Source organism: Pyrus communis, chromosome 15, assembly GCF_963583255.1.
Source record: "Pyrus communis chromosome 15, drPyrComm1.1, whole genome shotgun sequence".
Lineage (NCBI taxonomy): Eukaryota > Viridiplantae > Streptophyta > Magnoliopsida > Rosales > Rosaceae > Pyrus > Pyrus communis.
In genome coordinates, this window is record NC_084817.1 from 9,382,600 (window position 1) to 9,410,227 (window position 27,628).

The 27,628-nt window shown below is 35.7% G+C and overlaps 4 protein-coding genes across 7 annotated transcripts; 1 reads left to right on the forward strand and 3 right to left on the reverse strand.

The window, feature by feature from the left end:
• Window positions 1–2,308: 2,308 nt before the first annotated feature.
• On the forward strand, window positions 2,309–5,457 carry LOC137717964 (cytoplasmic 60S subunit biogenesis factor REI1 homolog 2-like). The gene is made up of 5 exons (XM_068457486.1): window positions 2,309–2,563; window positions 3,762–4,325; window positions 4,422–4,591; window positions 4,728–4,946; window positions 5,077–5,457. Exons 1-5 carry the CDS (start codon window positions 2,459–2,461, stop codon window positions 5,234–5,236), a joined length of 1,218 nt encoding a protein of 405 aa, XP_068313587.1. The 5' UTR covers window positions 2,309–2,458; the 3' UTR covers window positions 5,237–5,457.
• Window positions 5,458–6,335: 878 nt separating this feature from the next.
• Window positions 6,336–9,839, reverse strand: LOC137718309 (uncharacterized). The gene is made up of 4 exons (XM_068457831.1): window positions 9,631–9,839; window positions 7,412–8,461; window positions 6,928–6,964; window positions 6,336–6,668 (listed from the first exon to the last, which is right to left on the reverse strand). Exons 2-3 carry the CDS (start codon window positions 8,302–8,304, stop codon window positions 6,928–6,930), a joined length of 930 nt encoding a protein of 309 aa, XP_068313932.1. The 5' UTR covers window positions 8,305–8,461; window positions 9,631–9,839; the 3' UTR covers window positions 6,336–6,668.
• A 4,007-nt stretch (window positions 9,840–13,846) lies between these two features.
• On the reverse strand, window positions 13,847–20,131 carry LOC137717717 (uncharacterized). 4 transcript variants are annotated; one of them, XM_068457169.1, is made up of 14 exons: window positions 19,968–20,131; window positions 19,584–19,624; window positions 19,449–19,509; window positions 19,242–19,354; window positions 18,556–18,714; window positions 18,014–18,235; window positions 17,759–17,836; window positions 16,813–17,285; window positions 16,599–16,709; window positions 16,035–16,522; window positions 15,319–15,487; window positions 14,515–14,754; window positions 14,293–14,427; window positions 13,847–14,184 (listed from the first exon to the last, which is right to left on the reverse strand). In XM_068457169.1, exons 4-14 carry the CDS (start codon window positions 19,348–19,350, stop codon window positions 14,053–14,055), a joined length of 2,316 nt encoding a protein of 771 aa, XP_068313270.1. In that variant the 5' UTR covers window positions 19,351–19,354; window positions 19,449–19,509; window positions 19,584–19,624; window positions 19,968–20,131; the 3' UTR covers window positions 13,847–14,052. The 4 variants fall into 4 exon arrangements, with proteins under 4 accessions (XP_068313270.1, XP_068313269.1, XP_068313268.1 ...); XM_068457168.1 differs by lacking the exon at window positions 19,449–19,509 and having other exon boundaries at window positions 19,574–19,624; XM_068457167.1 differs by having other exon boundaries at window positions 19,449–19,624.
• An 872-nt stretch (window positions 20,132–21,003) lies between these two features.
• LOC137717508 (protein ACTIVITY OF BC1 COMPLEX KINASE 1, chloroplastic-like) lies at window positions 21,004–26,925 on the reverse strand. The gene is made up of 14 exons (XM_068456892.1): window positions 26,484–26,925; window positions 25,990–26,196; window positions 25,251–25,340; window positions 24,987–25,133; window positions 24,688–24,852; window positions 24,387–24,527; window positions 24,129–24,308; window positions 23,480–23,675; window positions 22,574–22,701; window positions 22,270–22,341; window positions 21,889–22,001; window positions 21,646–21,793; window positions 21,481–21,550; window positions 21,004–21,215 (listed from the first exon to the last, which is right to left on the reverse strand). The coding sequence occupies exons 1-14, from the start codon at window positions 26,796–26,798 to the stop codon at window positions 21,151–21,153; spliced, it is 2,037 nt and encodes a 678-aa protein (XP_068312993.1). The 5' UTR covers window positions 26,799–26,925; the 3' UTR covers window positions 21,004–21,150.
• Window positions 26,926–27,628: the final 703 nt, after the last annotated feature.

Genomic DNA, 27,628 nt, shown 5'->3' on the forward strand with positions numbered 1-27,628 from the left:
ACGACAATAAAAATAGCCATATTTTCATGAAGGTACACCCATTGTATACAATTACATATCTAAACCCAAATATGTATACCATATAAGAACAACAAATCAACTAATTTGAAAAAAAAAGTGAAAGATCAAGAGCAATAACAAACAGGAACATTTGCATTTCAATGAAATAAAAATTGCGAGTTTAACATGAAAACCAGACCAATCTACACAAAAATAACGTAAAAACTAATTGAAAGAACAAAACACACTATCACCATAGCATAGTTTCTTAACAGAGGCAAAACCAACCAGCAAAAATAAATAAATAAATAAATACATCCAACTGAACACCGAAACATATGATCTGAAATAATTAAAACAACTAAACATAGCACTCAAATAACTCCATAAAATGTAAAAAGTCTAAAAACCCGTTACCTAACAAAGACAGTAAGAACTCCAAGTGCATATCCTCAAGAGAGAACCTGTGAAATGCTGAACACAAAAGCACAAAAAAAAAAAAAAAAACAAAAAAAAAAAAAAAAGCAATTAAAATTCGATGCTCAAAACGAAATAACATCACACACGACAGACTAACAACATCATAGTTGCAGGGAAAAATAGAAGCTCAAAAGTAAAACAAATACAAAGACAAAAAGCAGAACAAAAAAGAGAACAAAACTTAGAAACTCAGATTTGAAAGTAGCAAAAACACAAACGGGATAAAACCCAGAACTCCAAAACAAAAGAAAATAGCGGGAGAGAACGAGAAAGAAGAATGGAAAGCTGAGAAGGCAAAGGTGAGGGATGATCGACACGTGGCGGAAGCTAAACCAAAAACAACAAAAAACATATTTCTCACAGAAGGAAGAGGCGAGAACAAAATTGAGAAAATGGCAAAACAGGCAAGTCGCTATACAACTTGAAAAAAAAAGTCTAAAACGTGAAGAAAACAAAGGGCGAAACGGGAAGTGCACTGTTAATAAACAGTACCAATCCATCAACTTTTAGAAGAGAGTAATGTCCAAATGTCGTTTCAAGATCTTTACCCCATTTGGGAATGAATTAATCTTCATTAAACATAATCTATGTTCGATCTCAAAGATGATAGTTGTCAGATAAATTAAATTTTTTTCGGCGTCATTGTCATTTAATATTTATGCCATCTTCTCAAATATGAGAAATTATTAGGTAGTACAGTATTACCACATTAGCTTGTAGTACTTCCATTGAAAATTTGTCATGTGTTCAGTGCTTACACAATTGGACTTAATCAAACCTATCACTTTAAAAAATAAAAGAAAAATAGAGAAAAAAAACCATCGCCCACCCTGTGAGACAGTCCAACAATCTCCCAAACTCCCTCCATAATCAATCTCAGGCTCCAACACGACAACCATATATATTGTCGTCCCTCCTTTTTGTTTCTTCTCATTCTCGCATATCTTTTGATAATGTTTTTCTTAACAACTATCAAAGTATTTTTCTAGATTTAACAATCTGTTTTCTAGATTGAATTTAAATTTACACAAAAGAAAACACTTTGTTTTTCAGATTTAACAAATTAGTGTTTCCCAGATCGATGTCCTTAACCATTATCAAAACCACAAACCATTATTTACAGATTTAACAAACCATTATCAAAGTGTTTTCCAGATTGAATTCAAATTTAAAATTGATCCATCTCCTACTTAGCAAACAAAAATTTCAAGTTAAGGACATCAAATTTTTTTCCAGAACGAAAAATTTACACAAAAGATTAAAAAAATAGATAAGTGAGAGAGGGAGAAAGGAGTATACCAGAGAGGAAGGCAAAAGAGAGAAAGGAAGCTGTGAGGCGAAATTAGGGTGCAACTTAGGGTTCTGCTTTACGGTGTCGGGCTGCTAGTGGCTGTCGTATGTTTTTCATTTTTCTCTTTTTTTCGACGTTTCAGTTACAAACTAGTCATTATGTTATATCTCAGTCCGTACAGTAAGATATTTTTCGTTTTGAGCCATGCCTTCACATATTTATTTTTGGGTTTCCACCCAAAACGCGTCTTACTATAGGGAGGTGAGCATTTACATATAAGACACATCACCTCCTCTTCCCCAGACGATGTGGAATCTTACACATTAGCACAGTGATATTTCCATTTCAATATTGAACAATATCTCAAGTTCGAATATTTAATCTCCATATATGTAAAGAGGAAAACGAATATTTATTGGGTTTAAGGTATTGGGCCTCAAACACATGAGCCCAAATATGACCAATGGACCAAAACTCAGGCCCATGAGGATTGGGAAAAGCTTTCCTGATGCTGAGGCTTGTGCTTGCGCCATCAAACACCTGGTGGACGACGCTCCTCTTTCATACACCGTTTCAATTGTCACCGACTGCGAGCCGTCGCACGATTTTCTTTGACCCCATAAAACCCACCCGCCGCCTCCTTCCTCCTCCGTTGTATCGCAAACCACTGAGAGAGAAAGAGAGAGAATGTCAGGGCTAACATGCAACTCTTGCAACAAGGAGTTTCTGGACGACTCGGAGCAGAAGCTCCATTACAAGTCCGAATGGCACCGCTACAATCTCAAGCGCAAGGTCCCCGATCTTTTTCTCCTCACCTGACAATTTTATTTCTAGGGTTTTGCTTTGATGTTTTTTCATTCGATTTATTGCTTTTTTGATGTGGGAAAATCGAAAGATTGGAATTTCCCAAACGCTGGATAAGAAAACGAATTCCATTCTTCTGGGATGAATATAAAGTTCATGTGTTTTTGTTTGTTTGGCTTTGATTCCAAACAGATGTTTGAATACTTTGATTGCTGATTAAATTTTAGTCCTGCTGATGCTTTTTGGATGTTTGTTTGGTTTTCTGATGAAACTGAGCTGCCTGTCTTTAAATTTTCACTATTTCCCCATAGATTGTTTGAACTGCATAGGAACAATAATCAATTTTGGCTCGAATGGTTTGTAGAGGAACACTACCTTCTCGGATCCATTCAACACGTGCAATTTCTTTTCCGTCGATACGCCCTGCAATTTGTACTTGAATCCCTTTTGTACCTGCCTGTTCAGTTAATTCAATAGCTTTTTTCATTGCTTTGCTAAATGAAACTCTATTCTTTAATTGTCCGGCTATAAATTCTGCACATAAAGCTATTCATATATGTTCTCTATGGTAACTGGGTTCATGAATTATGGTCAACAAAGGGGCTGAAACTAATGCGATTAGTCGTATTAATTATAATTTTGGTTAAAGTTTTTTCGTGTTTTTAGATCACCCAGGTTCAGGTCCATAAGCAGTGACAATTGCCCCAAGTCGGACATCCAATTGCTTTGATTTGAATTATCCGGAGGATGCCTAACCAGTTATCTATAATATCAAATAAATCATTTTCATCTTTGGTAAATTTACCAAGGGCTATAGTCATAGTGATCCTCCCATTCAACTACTTAAACTGAAGAGGACTCGAACCTCCAGGCTCTTTAGCACGAGATTTTGAGTCTCATGTGTCTACCAGAGGACGGTAGATTCTGCATAATTAATCATTTCTTGGTCTCGGTTCTTTCCACTAAGCTTGTAGCAATATTCATGTATTTTGAGTTTCTATTGAGTTATTTTTTAATTGGCTATGCATTATGTTGTCTTGTTAATGCTCGTTTGATGAAATGCTTTCGTTTGATATGTTGTGGCGTGCTATCGTTCCTTTGTAGTTTACAGTTTACCGGCTTATTCAGTGACAGACGTGTTTTGATGAATTTTAATAAATTATGAAATTTTCTTGAAAACAATCAGGTAGCTGGGGTTCCTGGAGTGACAGAAGCGTTATTTATAGCGAGACAAGCTGCACTTGCTCAGGAGAAAAACAGTTTGAGTGAAACCCCAATGCTCTACAGTTGTGGTCTTTGTGGCAAAGGGTATAGAAGTTCTAAGGCTCATGCTGAGCACCTCAAGTCACGAAGTCACATTCTGCGGGCCTCTCAAGGGGCCAGTGAACAGGACGAGAAGCCAATAATTAGGCCACTTCCGAGTCGTGTTGTTAACAAAGCTCCCCCGAAAAGAGAGGCAAATGATGAGGAAACTGATGAAAGTGAAGATGAGTGGGTGGAGTTTGATCCTGACGAAGACTTGGCAAAATCTTTGACTGATATGATTGTGGATGAGCATGCATCTGAAGAGGATATGGATGAAGATGACGACTTTGAGGAGTTGGATCCAACTTGTTGCTTTATGTGCGATCATGATCACGACACCATAGAGAGCTGCATGGTTCACATGCACAAACAACATGGATTCTTCATTCCTGATATCGAGTATTTAAAGGATCCAAAAGGCCTCCTTACTTATCTTGGTCTCAAGGTACTGAAATGTGTACATTCTTTTCCTGTAGAAACTTGTTCCCGTTTTGGATTTCTCCTCATAAATTGGATGACTCTTCATGTCCTTACTTTTCAGGTTAAAAGGGATTTCATGTGTCTGTACTGCAATGATAGCCGCCATCCTTTTAATAGTTTGGAAGCAGTTAGGAAGCATATGGTGGCAAAAAGCCACTGCAAGGTACACTACGGTGATGGTGACGATGAAGAAGAAGCTGAGTTGGAAGAGTTCTATGATTATAGCAGCAGGTTTTTGTCCTGTCCTATCCAATTTATTTAATTCTGTTGATGGCTGTTTAATTATGTCAAAGTGTTCCAAGTATTCCTTTCCTTCTTTATATATGTTGGTATATCTTGGCTGAATTGCTTCTGTCTTGGTTTTTAGTTATGTGGATGAGGCTGGCAAACAACTCGTAGTATCCGGTGATATGGCTAACAGCGTAGAACTTGGGAGTGTTGGCTCTGAGCTCATTATTACTAGAAGATCTGATGATGGTATATCATCCAAAACACTTGGTTCCAGGGAATACTTGCGCTATTATCGCCAGAAGCTGCGTCCATCACCTGCTAATGGTGTCGCCATTACAGCTGCATTAGCCTCAAGGTGGGTTTCTAATCCCATATGCTGAGTCTGCTCTGGTTTTGACAAAATAATTCCCCCATATTCAGCATAAACCCTAAACGCTAGGTTAGAACAAATCATTTGATAACATAAGTTGTGTTCTAATTTTCAGGTACCGAAGCATGGGATTGGCAACGGTGCAGTCAAAAGAACGAATGGTCAGGATGAAGGTACTGAAGGAAATGAGAAGATCGGGAGTGGAGGCTATGCGGAGTAAGATGGGAATGAAAAGCAACGTCATCCGGAACCTGCCCAAGAATTGCACATATTAGTCTCAACACCTGCGATATCTGGAGCTGAATGATGAGTGTTGAGAGCCTGAAGTTTTTGATGTATTTTTCTATTTTTCTGAGAGTTTTTCTACCAGTAAACATCTATTAAGTTGTATCTTTTGTATTTTAAAACCAGTTTGAGCATTCATAGCAAGTGGCAGTATTTCGTTTGTATGAACTACAATTTTTACCATCATGCAATACAAGTAATCACTTTTTTCGCCGGCTTTCAGAGGGAAAAGGCCCACGGCGTCGGGGTTTGATCAAAATGCATATTAGCCACGAAATTATATTAGTATAGATTCATATGCTTAAAATATTTGACAACTTAATAAAGCAAAACAAGATATGAGTTTTCTAGTGGTTTATGTATTTTAAGATGGTTTGGCTTTATTAAGCTGTCAAGTTTTTTAAGCTTTTAGACCTATCAACTAATATAATCTTGTGACTAATATGCATTTGGTCCTTACATGTCGTCAAAATGAGTACCTTAGGAGTGCAGGACGGGGGCATTTTTGCTTGAACACCATAAATGCTCATCATATACCTAATTATCTGCTACGTATCATTTCGCATAACCTTGATTAATATTTTTCAAAATTGAAAAAGTAACTTTTAATGTGAAAGTTAAAAATAATTAGGTGAAAAAACACATTGTAGATAATTAGACGTATAGTAAGCATACACCAGAGTTATAGCGATAAGCAAAAACACTCTCGAGCAAGGACTGTTGCACGTGCGTTAATGCAACATTTTGATAGGTTGCCAATTCGAGACAAAAAAAATTGAAATGAGATTTTCTCAACGCGCTTCCTCTTAAGAACGGATGTCGATTCCAGACGCTAACTGCATAATTATTACACAATTAACACCAACAAATGTCTTAAGAAATGCCATGCAAAGATAGAATTTTTTTTTTTTTTGGATTTGAACTGGATATGCTTTAACGAGAGATGCTCTTCCTTTCAGACATAGACACAAAGGAGGAGGAGAGAAAGGAATATATATAAAAAGAAACAACGGAAATTGTAATGGGCAATTAGAATGAATGATCACCTTCAGCATTTGGTTGCAGAAGGATAAAGGTTATTTTCGGAATGTGCATATATAGCAAACTTTAACTAGAAGAAACCATGCTAATCTCATGCTTGACCCGAATTTTGAGAAATTTATAAGATTTGAAGCAAATTAAGGCTAAACATTTAAGTAACAAAGGAGGCAATGGATTTGTCATGTAAAATGACCAATTAGCACATCTCATAAGTTCATATCAAATTTCAGCAATTTACAATCCAGATGTAAGCTTCTTTTACATGTGAAAACCACTGAAGAAGATGAGATCCACAGCAAGCATCCCAGTGCCTTTCCACTTTGGCGTCTTCCGATGGATCTCCTTCTTTCTTTCCTTCACTTCTTCTATTCTACTTGAGCCCTGCCAAAGGATATAATACACGTCGTATGAAATCAATAGACGTACTGTAAGTTCGGCTTAATGTATGAAATACGAGAACTTGAGAGGGCTACAAAACCTAACGCCGCGTAGAAAATGAGTCCCGTCTTTTTTTTTTTTTTTTTTTATATTAGAATATATAGTTATTAAGGCCCAGATTAATTTATTAAAGAACTTTCTATTCAATGGAAACTTAAGAATGAACGAATGTGTATGCAGGTGATCAATGAATAGAGCATACCTAATTGTCATAGAAGCGAGAACGACGTCTACGATAACTGCAAATAAAAGAGGAAACGTGCATAAATGTTAGGTAGAGACAAGAAACAAATGAATTCTACAATCTTTTACGAAAGTTAAACAAGAGCCGTAATGCTCATGTGCCAGTACTGAGCTCTCCAAGCCCCACTTAAAGAGATTCCTCTACTGGCACAATCAGTCCAACAAGAAAATGAATCAAATGGTGCATTTTTTTAAGGGAATTTCAGTAAGATGGTGCACTAGATTTCTTGCAGTAGCGTAATAGTCATGACTTCCTATCCATGCAAGAATGTTGATTGTTCAATGATATAGAGCATAACAGGATGAGTTACGGATTCCATTTTTATTTTAAAAAACAAATGATGTACAAACACACTCGTAACAGAAAGATACCATTCTATGAATCAATGAAGTTGAAATCTAAAGAAATCCCACACAAAAATTGAATAAGGAACATTGCAGACCTGCGATGACTCGAGCCACCTCTGGAGGAGCCACTTGTACTCATAAACTCATCATCGGTCTCATTATACTCAGGGAATTCAACAGATGTCACAGAACCTTCATCAGAATTTGAATTATCATAACTTGCTCGGCGATTTCCTCTTCTTGTGTCAGCAACTCTTGACCTTCTTCTGTTTCTAGAATTCCTCAAGTTATCAAAAACCTGATATAAGATGCAGGAGGTCCACCAGTTGCGTTCATCCCCATGGAAGTCCTCAAACTCATCTCCAGTCTCATCGTCACCATATTCAATCACATAATCTCCTAAAACCACCCCGCGAGGGACTTCTGAATGTATAGTGCTCAAAACATCTATGATCTCAGAGGACTGCTGGAAATTTTCCCAATCAAGCAGCCGAGCAGGATCAATCTTTGAAGGACGAGAATGAGGGTGCTCCAGCTGAGCATGTTTTTGTAATTCCAAATACGAACCCATAAATTTACAATGATGCTCCTCACAAAAACGCTTTTTCACATCCAGATGTACACGAGCCTTGTCAACAACAACCCACCCAGTAACTTCCCCCCTACACAAGGGACAAGTAGGCTTGCAATCGTCTTCTGATGCCTTTGGCTCAGTATTTTCTGCAGGACTCACAACAGATTTTGTAGGAGATGACATACCATATGCACTCTTGAAGCGGTCTAAACAATTGGAGTGTAGGTGGTTTGTGTCACAAACAAAAGGACGGCACCCTTTCTCATAAGATGAGCACTGAAGGAGTACACCATTGTGGGGGAAATCCAAACATATAGGACAAGTTACATCTTCCCAGTTTATATTTAACTCAATATCATCCAAACTGAATGAACTGGGTTGAAGCTCTCTTTGATTAGAAGCTTCAAAGGCCATGGTGGGGTATATTACTTAGAATTAACACAAGCACATGGCATGCACCGTACAATCAGATCAGAATTACCACTTTAACAATAGAAACTCTGAGCATAGGTAAACCAATCTTCCAGGTTAATAGCCACTGATCAAATATGATAGCATCCTACATGAGACTCTGCATAGCAAATGATCACAGTAAGTATGATGAATAGTGTACAGAAAAGCTCGGAGATGAAGAAATGCAAAATTGTTCACCATATTCTATACTCTTCGGAAAAAAAAACTTCAATAACCTAGAATTAAAAACAATATTACCAATGACTATAGCTATTAAAGCATATTAGAGGAACCCTGTAAATGATATATATTGAACAAAAGAGGGGGGGAGGGTTACGAGAAGGATAGGTTTTTGTAGACATTATTCTAACAAAGATGAGTTGCGATGAGCCAAATAACACTGCTTTTTGAAACAAGGTACCGAAACTAGCACAACCCATCACAGAACTTCTGTTAAATTAGCATATTACCCCTTTTTTATGATCTAAATGTGCAGCATGATCACCAGGAAAATTAAAGCATGTTCAGTAAGACATTTTTTCTTCCGAACCGAAAGAAGCCAGGTCAACTGTATGGATTTAGCTAAGCAGAGTAACCAATCAACATAGAACACAATACATATATAATCTCAATTCGTTTTGTTTCCTTCTTCTGAGTTGGTTTCAGTACCCAATAAATTATGTTGTATGCTTGTCACCAATCTCCAGGTTGAATGTTGATTAGAACAACCGATAAGAAAAGTCAACAGAAGCAAACAGCCATCACAGGAAAATCAATTTCAACAAGCAGTTTCTTCGGCCTACTTAACCAATAATATACTATCCCATCAAATTCAACAACACATTATCTTTATACACTAGAACAAGCAAACCCAAGTAATTATATCAATTTGAAAACATCAATTAAGCTGAAAAAATAAATATTAAAACAAATTAATCAATCGCAAATCTTTCAAATTAAACAAATTGATTAACCCAGCAAGCATAAACAACAAAGAATCACAGTTGTTCTGAGAAAATATGAATCAGAATCAATAACTAATCACAAAAACTGATCAAACCAAAACATGGGTTATTCAGTGAACTGAGAAATGATCCAACAAAACGACCCAAGGCAGCAAAATCATCGGTGAAAAGTTAAAAGATGAAAACTTTACTCTAATGAGTATCCAGAAAATCAACAAAAACCAATAAATCAATCCATGATTCACAACCAAAGCATCAATCAGAAAGGGAAAAAAGAAACCCAAAAGAAATTGAGAGAGAGAACTGGGAACCTGGGTCTCACCTAATATATGAGAATCTTCGAATGAAAAATGGGGGAGAACTCGAAGTGGAGATTGAGGCCAAAGAGGAGGAGACAGGGAGGGGCTTAAAAATGAAAGAAACTTTATTTTATTTGATTTTTGTAGAAAGGCTTGAGGTTTATGAGAGCATAGAGAGTATTCTTTCTTGGTCTCCCTCTTTTGTTTATGTTTTGTGTGTGCGCGATTCGGGTTTGGGGAAGTCAGTTTTGTGAGGAGTAGGTTGAAGGGTCTCTCTTTTTATCTTCAAATTTTATTTTTTTACAAACTATAGATCTATACTAAAGAGAATGATGGACTTAGCCACATAATAGGTTAGCAATAATATAGTTCAAATTCATTTTTGATGAGAATCGAACTTAAGACCTCTCACTTACGAGTGAAAATAAATATCATTAAATCGTAATACTAAGTGGATGGTCACTTATTGTTAAATTGATATGAAAGGTGGAGTGAACATGTTTTTAATGTTTATATCTTACCGTTGATATCAAATTTAAGTATAAGTGATCATAAATTTTTTGTCACCAAAAAAATTGAGGAATAAGAAAACGAGACTCATGTGATTCCACTTCATATCGAACTTCAACAATCTGAACCGTCTATTTTGTAAGTCTCGATTCATAGATCATCCTTTACAAAAATTCAACTCAATCTAATATTATTTGCCTATTTAATTATCACATAAAGTTTCAATGTTTATTTGAGAACAAAGTGTTTGTTAATTTTTTTAAACCCAATTAGATACCTCAAATATTTCCTGTTTAGCTAATAATTTGCAAGGATGATCTATAAGATGTAACTTAAAAAATAAATGGTTCGAATTGTTAAAATTCGATATCATGTGGATTCTACAACTAATTTCTATTTTTTGAGAAAAAATAAAAATTCGATATATATATAAAAGATAAATTACACGTAGAACTTTTAGAGTAAAATGACTGTTATGGCCTCCTGCTTTGACCAAGCTTCTTAAGTTCTTAGTGAGAGTGACATAGCGTTGCTTAATTGAGCACGATTCTTGTGTTTTAAGTTATACCCCACGATCGGCTATGTAGGCCATTGGCCTGGAATTTTGTCTTTCCTTCAATTAGTTACTATGTTTGAAAACGAAATTTTTGGATTTGACACGTATTTACACGTGTATATTCCATATGCATTTGGAAATATTTTCTTGTTTAATTGGACAATTTGTTATTTTCTTGTGGAAAAAACACTAAGACAGTTAAACGATCAATCGCAATTTCAAATTAGGGAGACTTGCGCGATTGTTTTCGATCCACGTCATTATTAGTAAAATACGATTGTTCTTCTTTAGCGCAATTTATAATCAGTCTTTTTTTGTTTTTTTTTTGTTTGCGTACACCGATATATTTTATATTAAAGAAAAGAGGAGTTCGGGTTAGTCACACAACGGACAACTTAATTTGGTATGAAATTCTTTATTCACGATATTCGAATATAAGACATTTCACTTACAAATGAAAAAAAATATTACCAAACTATAGTCCTGAGTGGTTTATAACAAGTCTTGTTTTCTCTTTTTTATATACAAATTTAAAATTCAACGCGAATTTGTGTCGTTTTTCTTTTTCATTTTAAAATTACGTTATGTTTGATCAACCATCAAGTGAAGTTAACAAAAAACGAAAAACATGGATTGAATTGCTAAAAGTTGGCATGTGAAGAATGTGACTGTGATTTGTGAGGCGAGGGAGTTGTGCCCACTTTGGTGAGCGGTAAGGTAACCGGTAACTGAACCCGGTTCGGTTCACTATTTGCATTGCATTCCATGCCCGGAAAGGCAAGCCTCCTCGCACTTTCTTTGAAGTCAAAAGCTACTGTTTTGTTTGTCCTTCTTTTGACTTTTTATTGGTGTAAAAAAAGGGCACTAAAATGTTTAAAATGTCAATTTCCTAATAAACACCAAAAAATCGTGAACAAGATGGAGGATATAATTGTTTTTTTGTTTTTATTTTTAAGTCGAGCGGTATTATATAGACTAAATTGTGGAAAAGGAAAATCAAATTTTCAGTGCATAGTGTAGGACACGCGAAAGCAGGGTCAGCCTAAGTCTAGTGTGGGCAGGATGACCGTTAGGAGTCTAAAAAAATTTGGGGCACCAAAATTATTAGAGTGATATATTTATATATGTTTTCATAAGAGTATAAATTTATAAAATTTGGTTTAATGACTAAGAAATATAAGTAGAAGTTGTGGTTTTGTCATTTTAAAATAATGAAGAGGTCTTGGGTTCAAAACACTATATGTGCTTATTTACTTTCCAATTTTTACAAATTTCTTTTCATAAGAGTATAAATTCATAAAATTTGGTTAAATGATCAAGAAGTTTAATTAGAAGCAATGGTTTTTGTTGTTTAAAATTATCAAGATTTTCTACGTTCAAAATGCTATATGAGTGTTTATTCTTTTCAATTTTTACGAATATTTGTTTGGTTGTTAATTTATTTTTAGTTACTAGCTAGTAGCTATGTGGGTTGTTATTTTTACATATTCGTTTGAACTCAAGTCTAATCTTCTACAAAGAGTAATACGTAGACCAAAATTTTAAAGCAAATTTGCAAATCATATGACGTGCCATCAAAAGGTTTAATTTAGTACCATTCATTACTTATACATATTAATTAAAGACTCGAAAACATCATTATTTTTTGAGTCTCATATTGACAAGGTTAGTAAATAAGAAAAACACCTCACGATTTATACAAAAACATTTTAATAGTTCAGATGGAAAACAAAACTCATCATCTATCTACATGTAAGATTGGAGTTTTTTGGTTTCATTCTTTGGATACAAAATAAATTAGTCTTTCTGTGTTTCTAAATTATTGAGTTTGAACTGTTTTTCTAAGTATAATTTTATCGATGTCTTACGTGTGAAAATAAATAATTTTCTTATATGAAGTTAGGGCACATTTTTTGGTATCGTCTCAGACCCCAAAAATCTCTGGTCAGGCTATGCATGAAAGAGTTTCATAATGAGAGTCAACAGTTATCGTGACATTATATGTCAATGAGATGCAAGTCACACAACATGTGTAAACTTCTATTCACCTAATGTCGTATCAAAGCATAGACATCGTAAAAGCGAACAAATGTCATCGAATTAAACGACTTCTTTAAATCAAAGTTCAGTCACAATGATGATGTACTCATGTCAAGTCTCAACGGTTGAGTTATTGTGTGAGAATTGTTCATATCCCAACAATCTCAAAATAAAGAATGCATATCATGTAGAGGCCTTTTAGTGTTTAAATACATAAATATCTACCTTTAGAGGACGTAGACGTGCAAGTGTTAACTGATAATGATTCTCATGATTTTAGTCCCATTGTTTAATTGAAGATTATACAATTAATACGACAAGTAGCTGATTCCAATACCTAATATTTTAATTTAATTTAATTTAATTTAATTTAATTTAAAAGAAGGAATGTGAAAGAAGAAACCATGTCGTTTTCATTAATTTAATTTAATTTTGCTCAATTATTTATTTTTATTTTTATTTAATATGACATCAGATGAATTTTATAAAAGATCCTTTGGTATCATGGATTTCATCTCGTGCAAGCAAAATGTATATAAAGAACTTTGAAAATTAATTAAATCAAAATGTTTAATGGAGGAACAACCGGTAGTCAATCGACATTAATAATTAATTTGCGTGTGATTTGGATTCTCCTAAACAGAAATTGTCTGTATATAATTGCGTATTTGAAATTTTCATTTGATGATAGCGTGAGTAGCGAGAATTTTCTAGTTTAAGAAAAACAAAAATAGTTAAGAGAAAATTTAAACCATCAGCCCTTGAATTTTAGTTTAATTGGAAGTTTGATCGTCAGATTAAAAATTCGAGAGCACTGATCAAAGAAGATTTGTCACGAGGTGAAAAATTGTTCATTTAGCTAACTTCGTTAAAGTTTTCATCCAAAATAAAACGTTTTAAAGATCAAATGAAGATCGAAAGTTCTAACAAGACACGTCTGAAAGAACCATAGGCTCCACCCGTGACAAATTTAAGGATCAATACTCACTTTTTATTCAGGAGCAACAATTAGGCCAAAATGCAGAAACCAATCCTCCAAGTACTCTATGTATGCAGTTAAGAAAAATTATGGTAGGATTGGAGGATTTGAAATGACCTCGGATGCAGGGGTAAACGCAGTTAAAAGAACGTAATTCTTTGAAAGAACCAATAAATTTTGAAAATTACCAATAGGAATATGAAGTTTATGAGCTGAGGCTGCTTAATGCACATACAACAACCAAACCTCAATTCCTATCAAACCCCAAAATTATCCACCGCTACCAAAAACTGACCTAATCCCTGGAACCCCATTGCGGGTCGGTCCAATTCTCGTAGCACAACCATACCTGTGCACAAACTACTTCTGCTCCTCTATAATCCGGGTAACAACGCCGACGGCAATAGTGCTTCCTAATGCCCTTAAAAATGCCCTCCCCAGAGCTCTAGAATTAGAAAACTCTTCCACACAAACTGGCGCGTGAAGAATTACCTGAAATGAGGGCAGGAAAGGATCGGAATAATGTTACTGTCAGTACCATAAGTACAATGCAAGTAACCTGTAAAGTGAAACTGAAGCAATGGTTTTGATTTTATTCACCTCTACGACTGCACTCTGCTTTGCAGTAAGACAGCGAGGAGCTTTTCTTGTCACTTTGCCAGTCTTTGGATCAAGCAATGATGATATTTTTACAACTCTCGCAGCCTCCTTTGCGTGGTGTATGTGGAATTCCAACTGCTCATTCCAGACATTATATTTGATTTCCATAAAACAGTGGCACAAAAAAGAAAAGTAAATTTTTCATGTAAATGAAATACACACCTGAGAGCCAATTAAAATTGGGGTTGTAACATCCAAAACAAGCACCTTTAGTTCCAAATGTTTTGCAACTGCAACTGGAAAACTAGGGTGACAGAGCACACCTCCTGCCATCACACGACCTCCATCAATACCTTGCAGAGTAACAGCCACATTGTCTCCAGCTCTTGCAATTGCACAAGCCTGAGAGTCACGTTCTAACGCACGTACAGTCCCTGGTTCTCCTGAAGGCATCACCAGAACCTACACAATTCACCGATTATGGCTATTGGTATAAGGAAAGATACAGGAGTGGTAAAACAAAGGAACCTTTGGCTTTATATGCAAGAGCCTGTCATCTTATCATATGCACAACGTTTTCCAAGTAACATTAAAAGAGACAAGAGACAGCCAATTCAACAGCTCATGCCCACCAAACCCAACGAGCAATAAACTGTCCAATGCAATCCAATTGCGTGAATGTATCACTTAATCTTGAACTACATCAAGATTTTCCTTAACTTCAACCATGTGTTCATGCGTCAATGTTGTATGGCAATCTCACTTTTCAGACTATTAATATAGACCACGCATGAAAGTTTCAAACAATCAATGAACTGATCAATGGTTTGGATTGAAGACCAGTTTGATAAAAGAACATTTTTGCATATGCGTACTTATATGTGAGTATGTACATGTGTGTGAATATTCTCAGAGGAGATATCTATGATTTTTAACCAATTCAATGAACTATCCATAAGAGAAATGACAGACTTAGTCAGATTACTAATGAAAACTTCTATTACTATCCACAAGGCTCCAACATACCTTAAATCCACTTCGAAGAGCACCCGCTTCCAATTTACCACAAGCAGACACCTGCCCTTGTGAGGAAGATTTGATAACATCACATATAGGCATCAGCAATGGCTTTGAAAACTCTCTTGTAGGAGGTTGGAGGGAATCAATTGCATCCAACAGGTAAGGTCCACGGTACCTGCAATTCGGTTACCTCAGACTATTTTCACTCACAATATCAGGAGCAATATGGAAAAGTTCTCAAAAGTTTTCATTAAGAATGCTACAATTGTCTACTTCTTAAGGTGAGCTACTATCAACATAAACTTTGGATTGCATTACATGGGGCCCTAGTGAAACATCGACCTCATATAGAACAAGTTACCATCCCGTTATTCTCCTTAGCGGCTTCTGAATGATCTGAAAAGTTCTCATAAATAAAAAATGAAGATCCTACAAGAGGGTGAAAAAGTATTTGATGCAGAACAAGTATTGCTTTGAGAGGTGGAGTTCGAGAGATAACAGGAGAATGAGAGAAGGGAGATGAGGGAGGAGGGCAAGTAACATGAACTCAAGTAGACGAAAAACTTCATAAATAAAGTTTAGTTAATTAATTAATACACCAAATTCTAATTCTAGTGTATAAAATAAAAATGAGTTCGCACCTACATTCCAAATAAAGACAACATTTCATCTTGTATCCATCATCAGCAGTGATTTTAAAGAGGAAAAGCAAGCACACTCACCAAGACGATAAACGGACATCAGAAGGAGCTGCTACCAAATTCTGATTTTCCATGGCACTCAATGGTATCCAAGACACCAAAGAATCTCTGAAACCACAGGAACGGAGAAATGTTCCAAGTGTCTGTTTGATCAAATCAAATCGATCCTTGGAGTACTCAACAATATCCATCTTGTTAACAGCAACTATAATTTGATCAACACCAAAACTTCTAATAAGTTGCGCATGCTCCCTTGTCTGTCCCTTGCCGCCATCCATACCAGCTTCGAATGCACCAACTGAGGCATCTATGAGAAGTATCGCAGCATCAGCTTGTGTTGCCCCAGATATCATGTTTGGAACAAAATCTTTATGGCCAGGAGAGTCAAGCACAACAACATGATATTTTCTGGAATCAAAATATGCAACAGCCACTGTCATAGTTATTCCTCTTTCCCTTTCTTCTGCACTCTCATCCAATGCCCAAGCATATGCGAAAGACCCCTTTCCCTGATTAAATCATGTACCCAAGTTGAACATGAGATTCAAGTTCCAAAAGTACTAAACAAAATTGCAAATAGATTACCTGCAACTTTGCCTCTTTCTCATATTTGTGCATTTCTTTTCGAGATATCCTTCCCAAAAGGTGAAGCAACCTACCTGAGAGTGTTGATTTTCCAGAATCAACATGGCCAACCTACAATAACAAGTGAAATAAAAATTAGCTTCATTTCCTATCAAGTGGCAGTAGGATGAGGAGAAGGAGTAGGATTATATGACCATAATTTAGTGGGGCTTACTATTGCAAGATTCAGTTGAGTCAGTGTATCAACAGCTTGGTCAGGAAGCATCCACTTCTCGGGTTTATAGTCCGCTTGTGAACGAGATTCTCTAACACTACCATTATTAGAATATCCAGATTGAGCATCCAAAGTCATGTTTTTCAAGCCACCAGTAACACTCTGTGGCTTGCCCCTAATTTTAGAAGAAGTAGTGCTCTGAACCCCACTGTCACATCTGCTTGTTGGCTGCGAAGCAGATGAACTGTCTGAAAATTTACCATTTTCTTGTACAGTAATAGAGCCACTACTTCCGTGGTGATAACTAACTGTCTGATTCTCCAACCCATTTTCCTCATCTAATCTATCTTGTTCCTTTGTTTGTGCCATTGTAGATGAGCTACCTGACCATTCAGCACTTGATTGTACGACTGCACTACTCTTCTTAGCCACATTCAGGGAAGCTTTTGAAGATTTTAAGTCAATAACACCCGCTGCAAATAAAACATATTAGAGAATCATCAAAGAATTTTATATATAAAAAAATACATTTAGAAAAAACTGACCAATAGAGCTTGTAGTTTTCTGAAAAATAGATGATTAGAATGACAATTAGTGCCCTAGGAAAGCATTGCATGCAATCAGTTACAGTACCAGGTTTCTTCTCAGTCCAATACCAACCAAAGAAAAATATTAAGAGTCTGAAGGAAACCCATTGTTGAAGACCCCCAAACAAATTCAAACCATGCAAAGTTCTGTCCAGGTTTTGGCAAGGACTTTTAGATCACTTATATTGTAAGTCTGGATTACGTACATTATAGTGTCAAAAATCTCAAATTTCAAGAGAGCTTTGTTCTAGTCCCCTCCATAGGTTCCTATATAACAATACAGGGACCTTTCTCTTTGGACTGTACGTTATGACCAAAAAAAAAAAAAAAACCACATTGATAATATAAGAAAAGCATACCTTTTGAACCTGTTCTGGAGGACCACAATCCATTAGAAACCACATCATCTGGGGATGGAACATCAAACTTGAAAGAAGCTGTATCATCAATGCAAGCAAGTTAAAACTCAGAACATACATGCCACAAATATGTATAATGGCGTTCTTTAAGCAATAACAGATGGTAGATGCTTGGATTAAAAAGTATCTCCCAACTGTAGAAATGGTGATGTTCTAACTCTACTCTAAATCATCTTTTGGAAAAAGAGTGCAGACCTATATCAATATGGTGTTTGTTATGAACATTAAAAGTCTTATGGAATTCATGAATAGGTCTCTTGAAATCCCAGAGCCTATGGAAGTTATTGCCCTCTTCTATCACAGAATCATCTTTCTGCAGATGAAATAGTACAGCCTGTTTTGGCTTCTGGTGCAGCAATGATGCAAAAATAGACTTGGCCATTATGGATGCTCCAGAATCTTTGCATCTGCCTTCAACTGCATGAAAGAGATCTCTAAAAAAGGGCAATGAACTAGACTTTTATTTTGTTTTTTAAAAGGCAGTGACAATGAAGCTAACATAGAAACCGTTTCTTGAAAAAGATGAGATCCACCCAAAGGGTGATGTCAAACAAAAAAATAAGATTAAGCACAGTATCCTTTCCCAAACAAACAAATACATGCAGAATCTTTTAACACAGAAAAATGAGAGTAGGGATTAGGCAAAGGAGTGTCCTTGTCACACAAAACTCGCAAGAAAAAAAAAAAAAAAAGAAACTCACAGATTAGCTCATGAAGGTCTAGGATACACTTAATACCTGTTTTATTATCACTATTGCTTTTAGACAAAGGGTTGCGAAGAACCCCACAAATGTCACATGCAGACATACTCTCTTCATTATCATATGTGCAAATGGAACAACGCCAGACCTTAGGCCTTTCAGTTTCCCGTTTTGATTCAACTGCTTCAACTGTTACTGCAACAAATTGAGCAGTGGGTATAACAGTCAAGATGTATATGTGATGGCTGTAATTAGTAGAAGAACAAGGTAAAGTGATCAATAAGGATTTTTTCAGAGACTGGCATTTGAAAAACTTAGCATTTTTCAGACTGCAAGGTAGTATGTAATCATATGGAATCTCAAATATTGGACAAACCAACATCGTCTACTTCTAGATTGCAAAAGTATATTTCAAGATGAAAGTGAATTAAATCTTTGCATATTTTTTTTAAGAATAAACCAACAAAATAGATCTGTCAAACCAATAAACATTGTACCAAAAAGGTAAAGAAGCAAATGAAAATCACTTTCAAAACATCTAAACTACCATGCAGAGTGACATTGATCTGCTCACCCACTTTTCTAGTCAATGAAATACTAATTTGAAATTTTGAATACATTCTCAAATAGTCGTCTACCAATGGAAATTGCATCAAGAGCAGCAAACTAAGAGCAACGGAAAACTACCAAGGAAGAGAAGTTCAAGTAAAAAGGTAACTAACCATTCTTTTCTATTCCGGACTCATCATCATCATCATAGCCATAATCATAATCTTCATAGGCATCATACTCGTCATCATAATCAATTCCATAGTTTACTTTACGAGGCATGGTCCTATGGACAGAAATGGCTCAATTAAAAACAAAACTGCGCACTTACAAAAAGCCAATAACCACAAAATTAAAAATTAAAAAAATCAGTGACATACCCAGAAGATCATACACCGCCGCAACCCTTAAGACGGGTTGGTTTAACAATGTGATCTTAACCTAAACCACAACAATGCTTATTCAAAGCCAAAAACTATTGTACAAGTTTGAATTCAAGCAGTACAATGAGTTACTCTGTCTCTCTGCCGTATATATGAAGCTGCATCCAATAAACCTGAACCCGAAAACAATCAGTTGTTATTACAAAATTCAAATGCTCTGTTTTGTAAAGGGAACAAATCTGAAAAATGAAAACTTGAAGCAAGCAACTGAGAATAAAATAAAAGCATATTGAAATCAAAAGCTTTCTCAGCAACCAAGGAAGTTTGGAACAACTTGTTAATTACACATTTATGCCGAATGAAAAATTTGGGGGAAATTCAGTAAAATTCAATGAACCATACGCAGAAGTAAAATCCGAGGACGGAAATTCGAAGAACTGAATAAAGACGCAGTGGCGGTGGCGCTCATTGAAATTGGAGGAATTGGAATACTTGGAGAGGAGAATTAGGGTTTACCTGGTGCAGCAGAAGTAAAGAGGAACAAAGGGAGAAGATGGTACTTTTGACCCTTTCTTCTTCTTCTTCTTCGTTTTCTGTGGATTAATACTCGACAGGATATTTAAGACGAAACTGAAGAAAAGAGGCTTGCTGAACTCCAACTCAACTATCCTTCTGATTAAAACAAAAAAAAAAAAAAAAAATATTACAATTCTTACCTGTATTTTAATATAATTAGTATATGTCCACTTATAAAGTATGTGCCAAATTGTTTAGTTTAGTTTTAGTTCTGTTTTGGTTTTTTTGTTTACTTTTTTTTTATTTTTTTTAATTAGAGATGATAAAATCAATAAGACGTACAAATAAATACCAAATTTTATTTTGTGAAATTACGTTACTTTTTTTAACATTTTTTTGGTGTGATACAAGATAAAAATGTTTTTTTGTTCTCTTTTGTTTGACAAAAAGATTTTCATTAGTATGTAGTTTAAATAATTATCTCATGGTAAGATATAATTATACATACCCCTTCTCTCTCTCTCTAAAAGATGTTTCATGTGGCTTTCCTCCCTTCGGTTCATCCATCCGTTGGTTCCGGCAATCATGCCAAATCCGGATTCTCAAGTAAATTCTCACGTAGAACCCTGGAAGATAACTCGATCTTCAATCACTTTTCAACTAGCTCTGTCGTTCGTTTTAGAATTAAATATGAAGTAATTACACATTTTACTCCAAACTTGGCATTATATAAATCATCATAGAATTTGATGGCGCATATCAAAATTTAATGTGTAACTGTAAAAAACATAGAATGTGTTTTATATGAAATATTATTTACTGTCGTTTAAAACACATTTAATCCTATGATGCACACATATTAAAAACACATTCTTACACATCCTCATTTTGTATTTTATTTTTGCTATAATCTTCCAGTAATTTTTTGTTTTCCATTATTTCACAACATTATCGCTAGTACTTCAATTTGCCCCCAAAAACTGCAATTGGTTTGCAGATACTTTTTACTATACCAAGTAATCGCTCCCAATACGGATGCAGTAAATGTTTCTCATTTACAACATTTGCAAGGCAATTTACAACTTTTGAGATAACAGGTTGACATCCGATAAGTCTGTTAGATTCATGTCGTATAATACCCGTAATTCGGTTATGTTTTTGCAGCTCAACTCCAGAACTTGGTCTATCTATCAGATAACACCGACTCGCTCCACGAAAGCATCAGATCTCGTACAACGGTTGGGAAATCTGCAAGTCCCAGCACAAGATTTTGAGATATAAACACAAAAGATTCGGAAAAAATAATCGGTTTTCTTGTGCCACGTTATAAACAATCTGGCAAGTAATGCTACTTGTAGGTTTGTACCACATTGCTTACCACATCTCTCGCAAAAATGAAACCCACTGATACAAGTGAATCTACTTAAGATTCGGCTTTGTAAAACATACGATTGCAAATACGATAATATGTAGCCTGAACTTGATTTAAAAAGGGTAAAATGAAGTTTTTTACCTCGTGCTACTTCCACTGCAACTGACGGTATGTCTATCTGATCTTCAACGAGTCTATACACATCCACAAGCTAGAGAGAAGACATTGACAACATATCTTGTCAAAACTCAATTCTTGGGGTTTTATCTTTTAATTTTACTAAAAACATTTCTCAGATTTTCATACCTCTTCAATGTGAAGCTTTGAATCTTCCGTCAAAGCAAGAATAAGCTTTCTACGAATTCCTTCATCAAAAATGAAAAGGCGAGCTCCATCTTTGATGGTGTCAGTGAGGTCCAGTTTTCTACTAACTTGCAATTTTATTGACCCTTGCCTGCACAAAACAGCCAAAGAAAATATAGGGTTTTAAACCCCCAAGCAGTAGAACAAACAAAGCAAAGCACGATATGAGTAGATACAGATACATACGTGTCTACAGCTTGAAATGCAGGAATGCTGCTCATCTTGGTCACATTTTCTTTGGCAAGAACAATAAGGTTTTCTAGCCGCTTCCATTGGAAAACACCATCTTTAAATAATACCTAAAACCATAAGCAGATTACTACTGAAGGATTTCAATTTCAGAAACAAAAGCTTTAAACTAGACAATCAATAAGCGGTGGGCCATACTGCTCATTTCATTCAGAGCAACTTCTTACTTTTCTTCTTTCTTTCTTTCTTTTTTTTTTTTTTCATGGTAGAGCAAGTTAAGGAGTACAAGTTCTTGAATATATGGGGATATGATTTAATTTCAAGTTATTCAACTAACAGACTTTTAAGCACATCACATCATAATAGCTTTGAACTGACCTGTATGAGGCGTTCACGTAGAGCTGGGTTTGGATCTGTCAGTAGGCGCTTTGCCACATATGGATAGGCAACCTGCTTGACTGAATAATGTCAATAATAGTGTGGGGAAGGAAAGCATGTACAAGACAGATGGCTATCATTGCAATAACGAAATTTGCATATGATATATGAAGTTTCTAATTGTAAAACATGGCAGGGGCTCCATCACTACCATAGGGTTGTATCTATAACAGAACTTTTACATATAGCATCAATTAAAAGATATGATAGCCAGAAAAAGTATGATAAAAAGATCTGCCCTTGCCTCAAGAAATTTGAAGTCTGGCTGCAAAGTAAAACAGATGCCCTCTTGAGTCAACAAAGAACGGATGACAAGGGAAAACCTCTCTGGGATACGGATGGGATAGTTGTAGACTAATTGGTTAAACTTCCCTACAGCAGAGCCAGCAATAGTGCATGTCAAAAAAAGCACTAGAAAAGATCAAACAAAAGTTACTAACGAAATGCAATTATCCATTTCCCCCAAAGCACAAGAACACCCCGCAGGCAACTAAATCATAATAGAAAATATATCCGCAGTCTGCACACGCTAACACATGCAGAGTGAATTGAAAGTCATGTTTCTTTTATAAGAATCTGATAACTCCCAACATTACCAGGTACCCCAACATAATATGTATAATTTTGACAAGTAAGCTAGAGCAAAGGCATCATACAATTTCCAGTTAAAAACTAAGATTGATCTTGATTAACTCTCGCTTTCCAATAGATACCTTCACTGTCTGAGAACAGTGAAGGTGTCCTATAGGTTACTTTAGTCAATTTTCAGAGAGTTAAAATATCATAACAACAATAACACTTTTATTCTTTTATTACTAAACACAATAAGAGGTGTCTCTCTGTATATCTATAAACCCTTAATCATGGTGAAGCCAGACTGATGTAATATAATGCCAAGGAACTTTATAAGTTATGCTAGTTGTTATCTTTATGCAGTTATAATTCTTACCTCCCCAACCAATTGTGCTTCAAATATTATGAGTGTCCCAAATGAACATCTAATGATTCTAAACCACAATGTATATTATATAATGCAGACAAGGGAGAAGCATTCCCAAGTTCTAAGAGCTCTAAAACAAGTTGATTGTAGAATCCACAGAAAGAAAACTAAAAGCAGACATAAAAATAAAGACTTTAGGACATGAATTACCCGTAACGCTTCGAAAATTAAAGTCAGACAGTCCTTTTCCAACAGAGTTCTGCCATATTGATTCTAAAGCTGGAACAATAGGAGAGACATCGGTCCCAGGAGCCAAGAAGCCAAGTCTGGTGAAATCATTTGCCATCTCAACATAGTCCTCGTTTACAGCATGGACAACAGCATCAATTAAAATTTGTTTATTTTGCTGAAAAACTAAAAGATAGATCAATATGTAGGACATGAAAATTAAGAAAAACTAACGCATAATAGGAAAATAGCAGATATAGATACATGATATTTTCATATGGACAATAGAAAAGCACTGGTTTTGGTGGCTGGGGTGTCCTTGTACATGAATGCATGGTTGCTATGTCCTATGTTAATCCTCACAGCCATAAGGAGAATTGAAGATTCAAGTTTTAAAAGAGTATATTACAAGACTTCGAAATAAGGGAAAGTGATACATCTTTGTACCTTGGCCATCTATGCGATGCAAAGACATGTACTATTTATAGACAGTATATTGATTTCTTTCATTAACCCCAATAATCAACAAACTGTCAAATGCAGATGCCTATGTGCTAAAGAAAATAAAAACAGGGGCCTTATCTACTCTCAATCATTATTTTATTGAATGCCATTGAAGTATCTATTTCACCTGACTAAGCACAGCAACATTCCCAAAGTCCACATATGCAATACGCCCATCACGCATGGCAAAAACATTTCCAGGATGTGGATCTCCATGGAACAACCCAAATTCTAGCAATTGCCGCAATGCAGCACTGACTCCAACCGTTAAGAACCCATTTACGTCAATACCAGCTTCTTTAATAGCCTGAAATGCGGGGCAAGATATTATTGATATAGATATGATATCTCATTGCTTTAAAATATTTTATCTTGACAATCATACCTGTGGGTTAGTGCACCGAATACCATCAATCCACTCCATCACTAGAACACGTGAACTACAAAGCTCCTTGTAAACCCGAGGAATTTTGACGGTAGGATCACCTTCAAAGTTCAGAAGAAAATCTTCAATATTGCGGGCTTCCTGTTCAGAGGAAAGAGATTTGGAGTAGTAATTAGAAAGGTCAAAAGAAAAAAGGCAGTTTAAATTGCATTCAAGTGACGATGGTAATGAAGTCATAGGCATAAATATAATGGGGCCAAAGTCCACTTTTAGTCCTCCTATAGCGCGGTCTGAAAGGTACCAAAGTGTAATCAAGCTCCTCCAAAAGCTTCTCACCAAATTCATCAACAATCAGCTCAGCATTGCACCCCAGTTTCTGTAGACTGATGCCATTTAAGAATGAAGCAAGAGTTCGGAAAAGAAAAAGATCCCGATAAATTATAGGTTCTATCTGCGGTCTTTGAACCTGTAAGTGAAAAAACAAACATAAATTTAGAATTTTTTTTTTCAACATTTTTGTCACAGGTAATGTTTTCATTATTCTCACAACACAATAACTGTAGAGCTGTTAATGACCTAAGAAAAGGCCCTTTGGTAAACCTTAATAGCAACTTCCTCGCCAGAGTCACGTAATGTAGCTCGGTATACTTGACCTAAACTGGCAGCTGCTATCGTTTGAGATGAAATTTTACTGAAAACAGATTCTAGGGGTCTCCCCATTTCTTCTTCTATTATGTCAAAGGCAACCTGAAGCAATGCATGCCATATGCTATTGTAAGTTAAGCAAACCCCACACAGTAAAAGTGTCTCATCACAAATGCAAGCAACTGGAACCAATGACTTTTTGGTAAATTGAGATTTTACCTGATTGGGGAAGGGAGGAACGTCATCTTGAAGAATGCAGAGTTCATTCATATAATCTTCTCTGATAATATCAGGTCTGTTTGCAAGAACCTTTCAATAAATGGGTGAAATCAGGAAATGTTTAATTGCGCAAGCATATGAATCTTAAATTCGTTGTCTGAGTGCAAGTAGATTTCAAATTGGTACTCGGAGAGAAAATTTCAACTTTGATACTTCATACTACAGCTGAAGTTCTGATTAGAATAATATGAACATGGTGACAAGTAACAGCCAGCAAAATCTCGATGATCGAAATTTCAGAAATCTCTATGTATAACCCAGAAAAACCATTTAATTTATTTAAAAAAGAATAGCTTACAATTTAAAAACAAAAATTTTAAAAATAAATAAAAAATCTGTTCATCGAGAATTATTACCTAAATATTAGAATTAATCTAAAAAATCGTTGTCCCAAATGCATAGGATTGACCACAATGAATTCTCATTGTTCATTTTTTTTTAATTATGTGTAGGCAGTCTCCAGTTACATCTACATTTTTAGATCTTGACATATTACTTCTTCACTGGATAATCCATCTTATTCTTATTAAAACCTGATAGTAAACCTATAGTTGATGCATTATTTTCTCTTAATTTGCTTTGCTATGTCAAAATTCAGTTTTGCAGTTAATCCAATGAAGTAAACTGACAAATTTCAGCAAAGACAGTAGGATATAACTCATTTGAGTGAGGTTCAAACCTGGCCGGCTTTAATGAAAGAAGGCCCCAAATCACATAGGAGGTTTCTAAGCTGCCGAGCACGAGCTGAAACAACCTCTTCATCCCTTCCTATGACGTAGTCATACGCCAAGGTAGACCAGTAAAATCCCAAACTCCAGACAATCTCCACACCCCTCGAAAGTAACGACACAATTGCTCCTCTGGATTCCAACACCGTATTCCTCACCTAATTATAGATAACATCAAGAAATTCATGCCAAATTGAATACAAGTGCCTAACAAATTCACACCAAAAAAAAAAAAAAAAATACATCCAATTTTCAACTAGAGGATCATCGAATCCATACGAAATCAAACTCGAATTTAGTTCAGAAATGTAACAGATTAACTGAATTTCAACCAGGCTTGATCATTTGCATACCATCACAAGATTAACACAAAAATTCACAAAAAAATTACAAGAAATTAACAAAATATGAGATAAATTCACTGAGCTAGAGTTCAATTTCATACAGTTTCCGGACTGTACTTCCGAAACGGCACGCAAACACCGCGTTCGAAGTCGAGCTGCTCCATGGCCGCGCTAGGTTTGCTCAATTGCCTTTCGCCAGCAGACGCCGCCAAGCTCCTCCGCGTTTCGATTGCGGCATTCGAAACTCGGAATCGCAAGGGTTTCTTGCCTCTTCGTATCCGAAGCCTGTAATCGAACGACGCCGGAGCACGCGAAGGCGCATTGATGCGACTCGGAACATTGTGAGCTCGCGAGCTCAGCTGCTGATTGGCGGGAAACGGAGCTGCGGTTACGCAATTTATGCAGAGCAAATTCATGGATTCTGCTCTCTCAGTGGAGGTTGAGGGATTCGGGGAGTGAAATGGGAGTGGGATTATAATTTTTGGTGGTTAGGGGGAAAAAGGAAGAAGAGAGCAAGTAAAGACATCAAAAATTAGTTCGAAAACTAAAAAAAAGATAATAATATTTATAATTTTATTTGTGTGATGGATGGGCATCCATCCACATACAATTTTGTACGGGAAGATTAGGTCTAACGGTTGGGAAAGTGCCAGGCAACCAACTAAGCAAGTCTTTTCTTCCATTTAGTTTTTTGGTTAGATCATTTCATTGTTAAATGAGGTATTATTGTTCTTAGCACTTCAATATAAAATGGTGTTAGTGTTACGTGTTGTTCGTTTACTAGATTTGTCTCGTTTTATCGAGTTGATGTAGTTAAATATTTTTATTTTGTAAGAATTCTTATTGTAGATATGTCACGTTTATGATTTTTGTGATATATGTTAGGTTTTTATTTTATTTTTTAAATATGACTTTTTCTTAGCAAAAATTATGGACTAATTAGACACCAACGACTTCATGCAATTATGGAATGCCTATAGCCCGTGAAGTTTAGGCGATCGTGCTAATTACCAAAATGCATATAGCCTATGAAGTTCAGGTGATGGGAGTCAAAGGCATAATCAAATAGTTATTTTGCAATATTATTTGTCTCCGAAGCAAAAAAAACTCAAATTTGAGTCAAATTAGGATATTCTTAGGATTGGGTGACGTAATCATAATTATAGAAATTTTGAATATTTTATCTTATATTCCTTCCTAAATAGTATATTTATCAATAGTAATTGCTACTACTCTTACTTTCCTG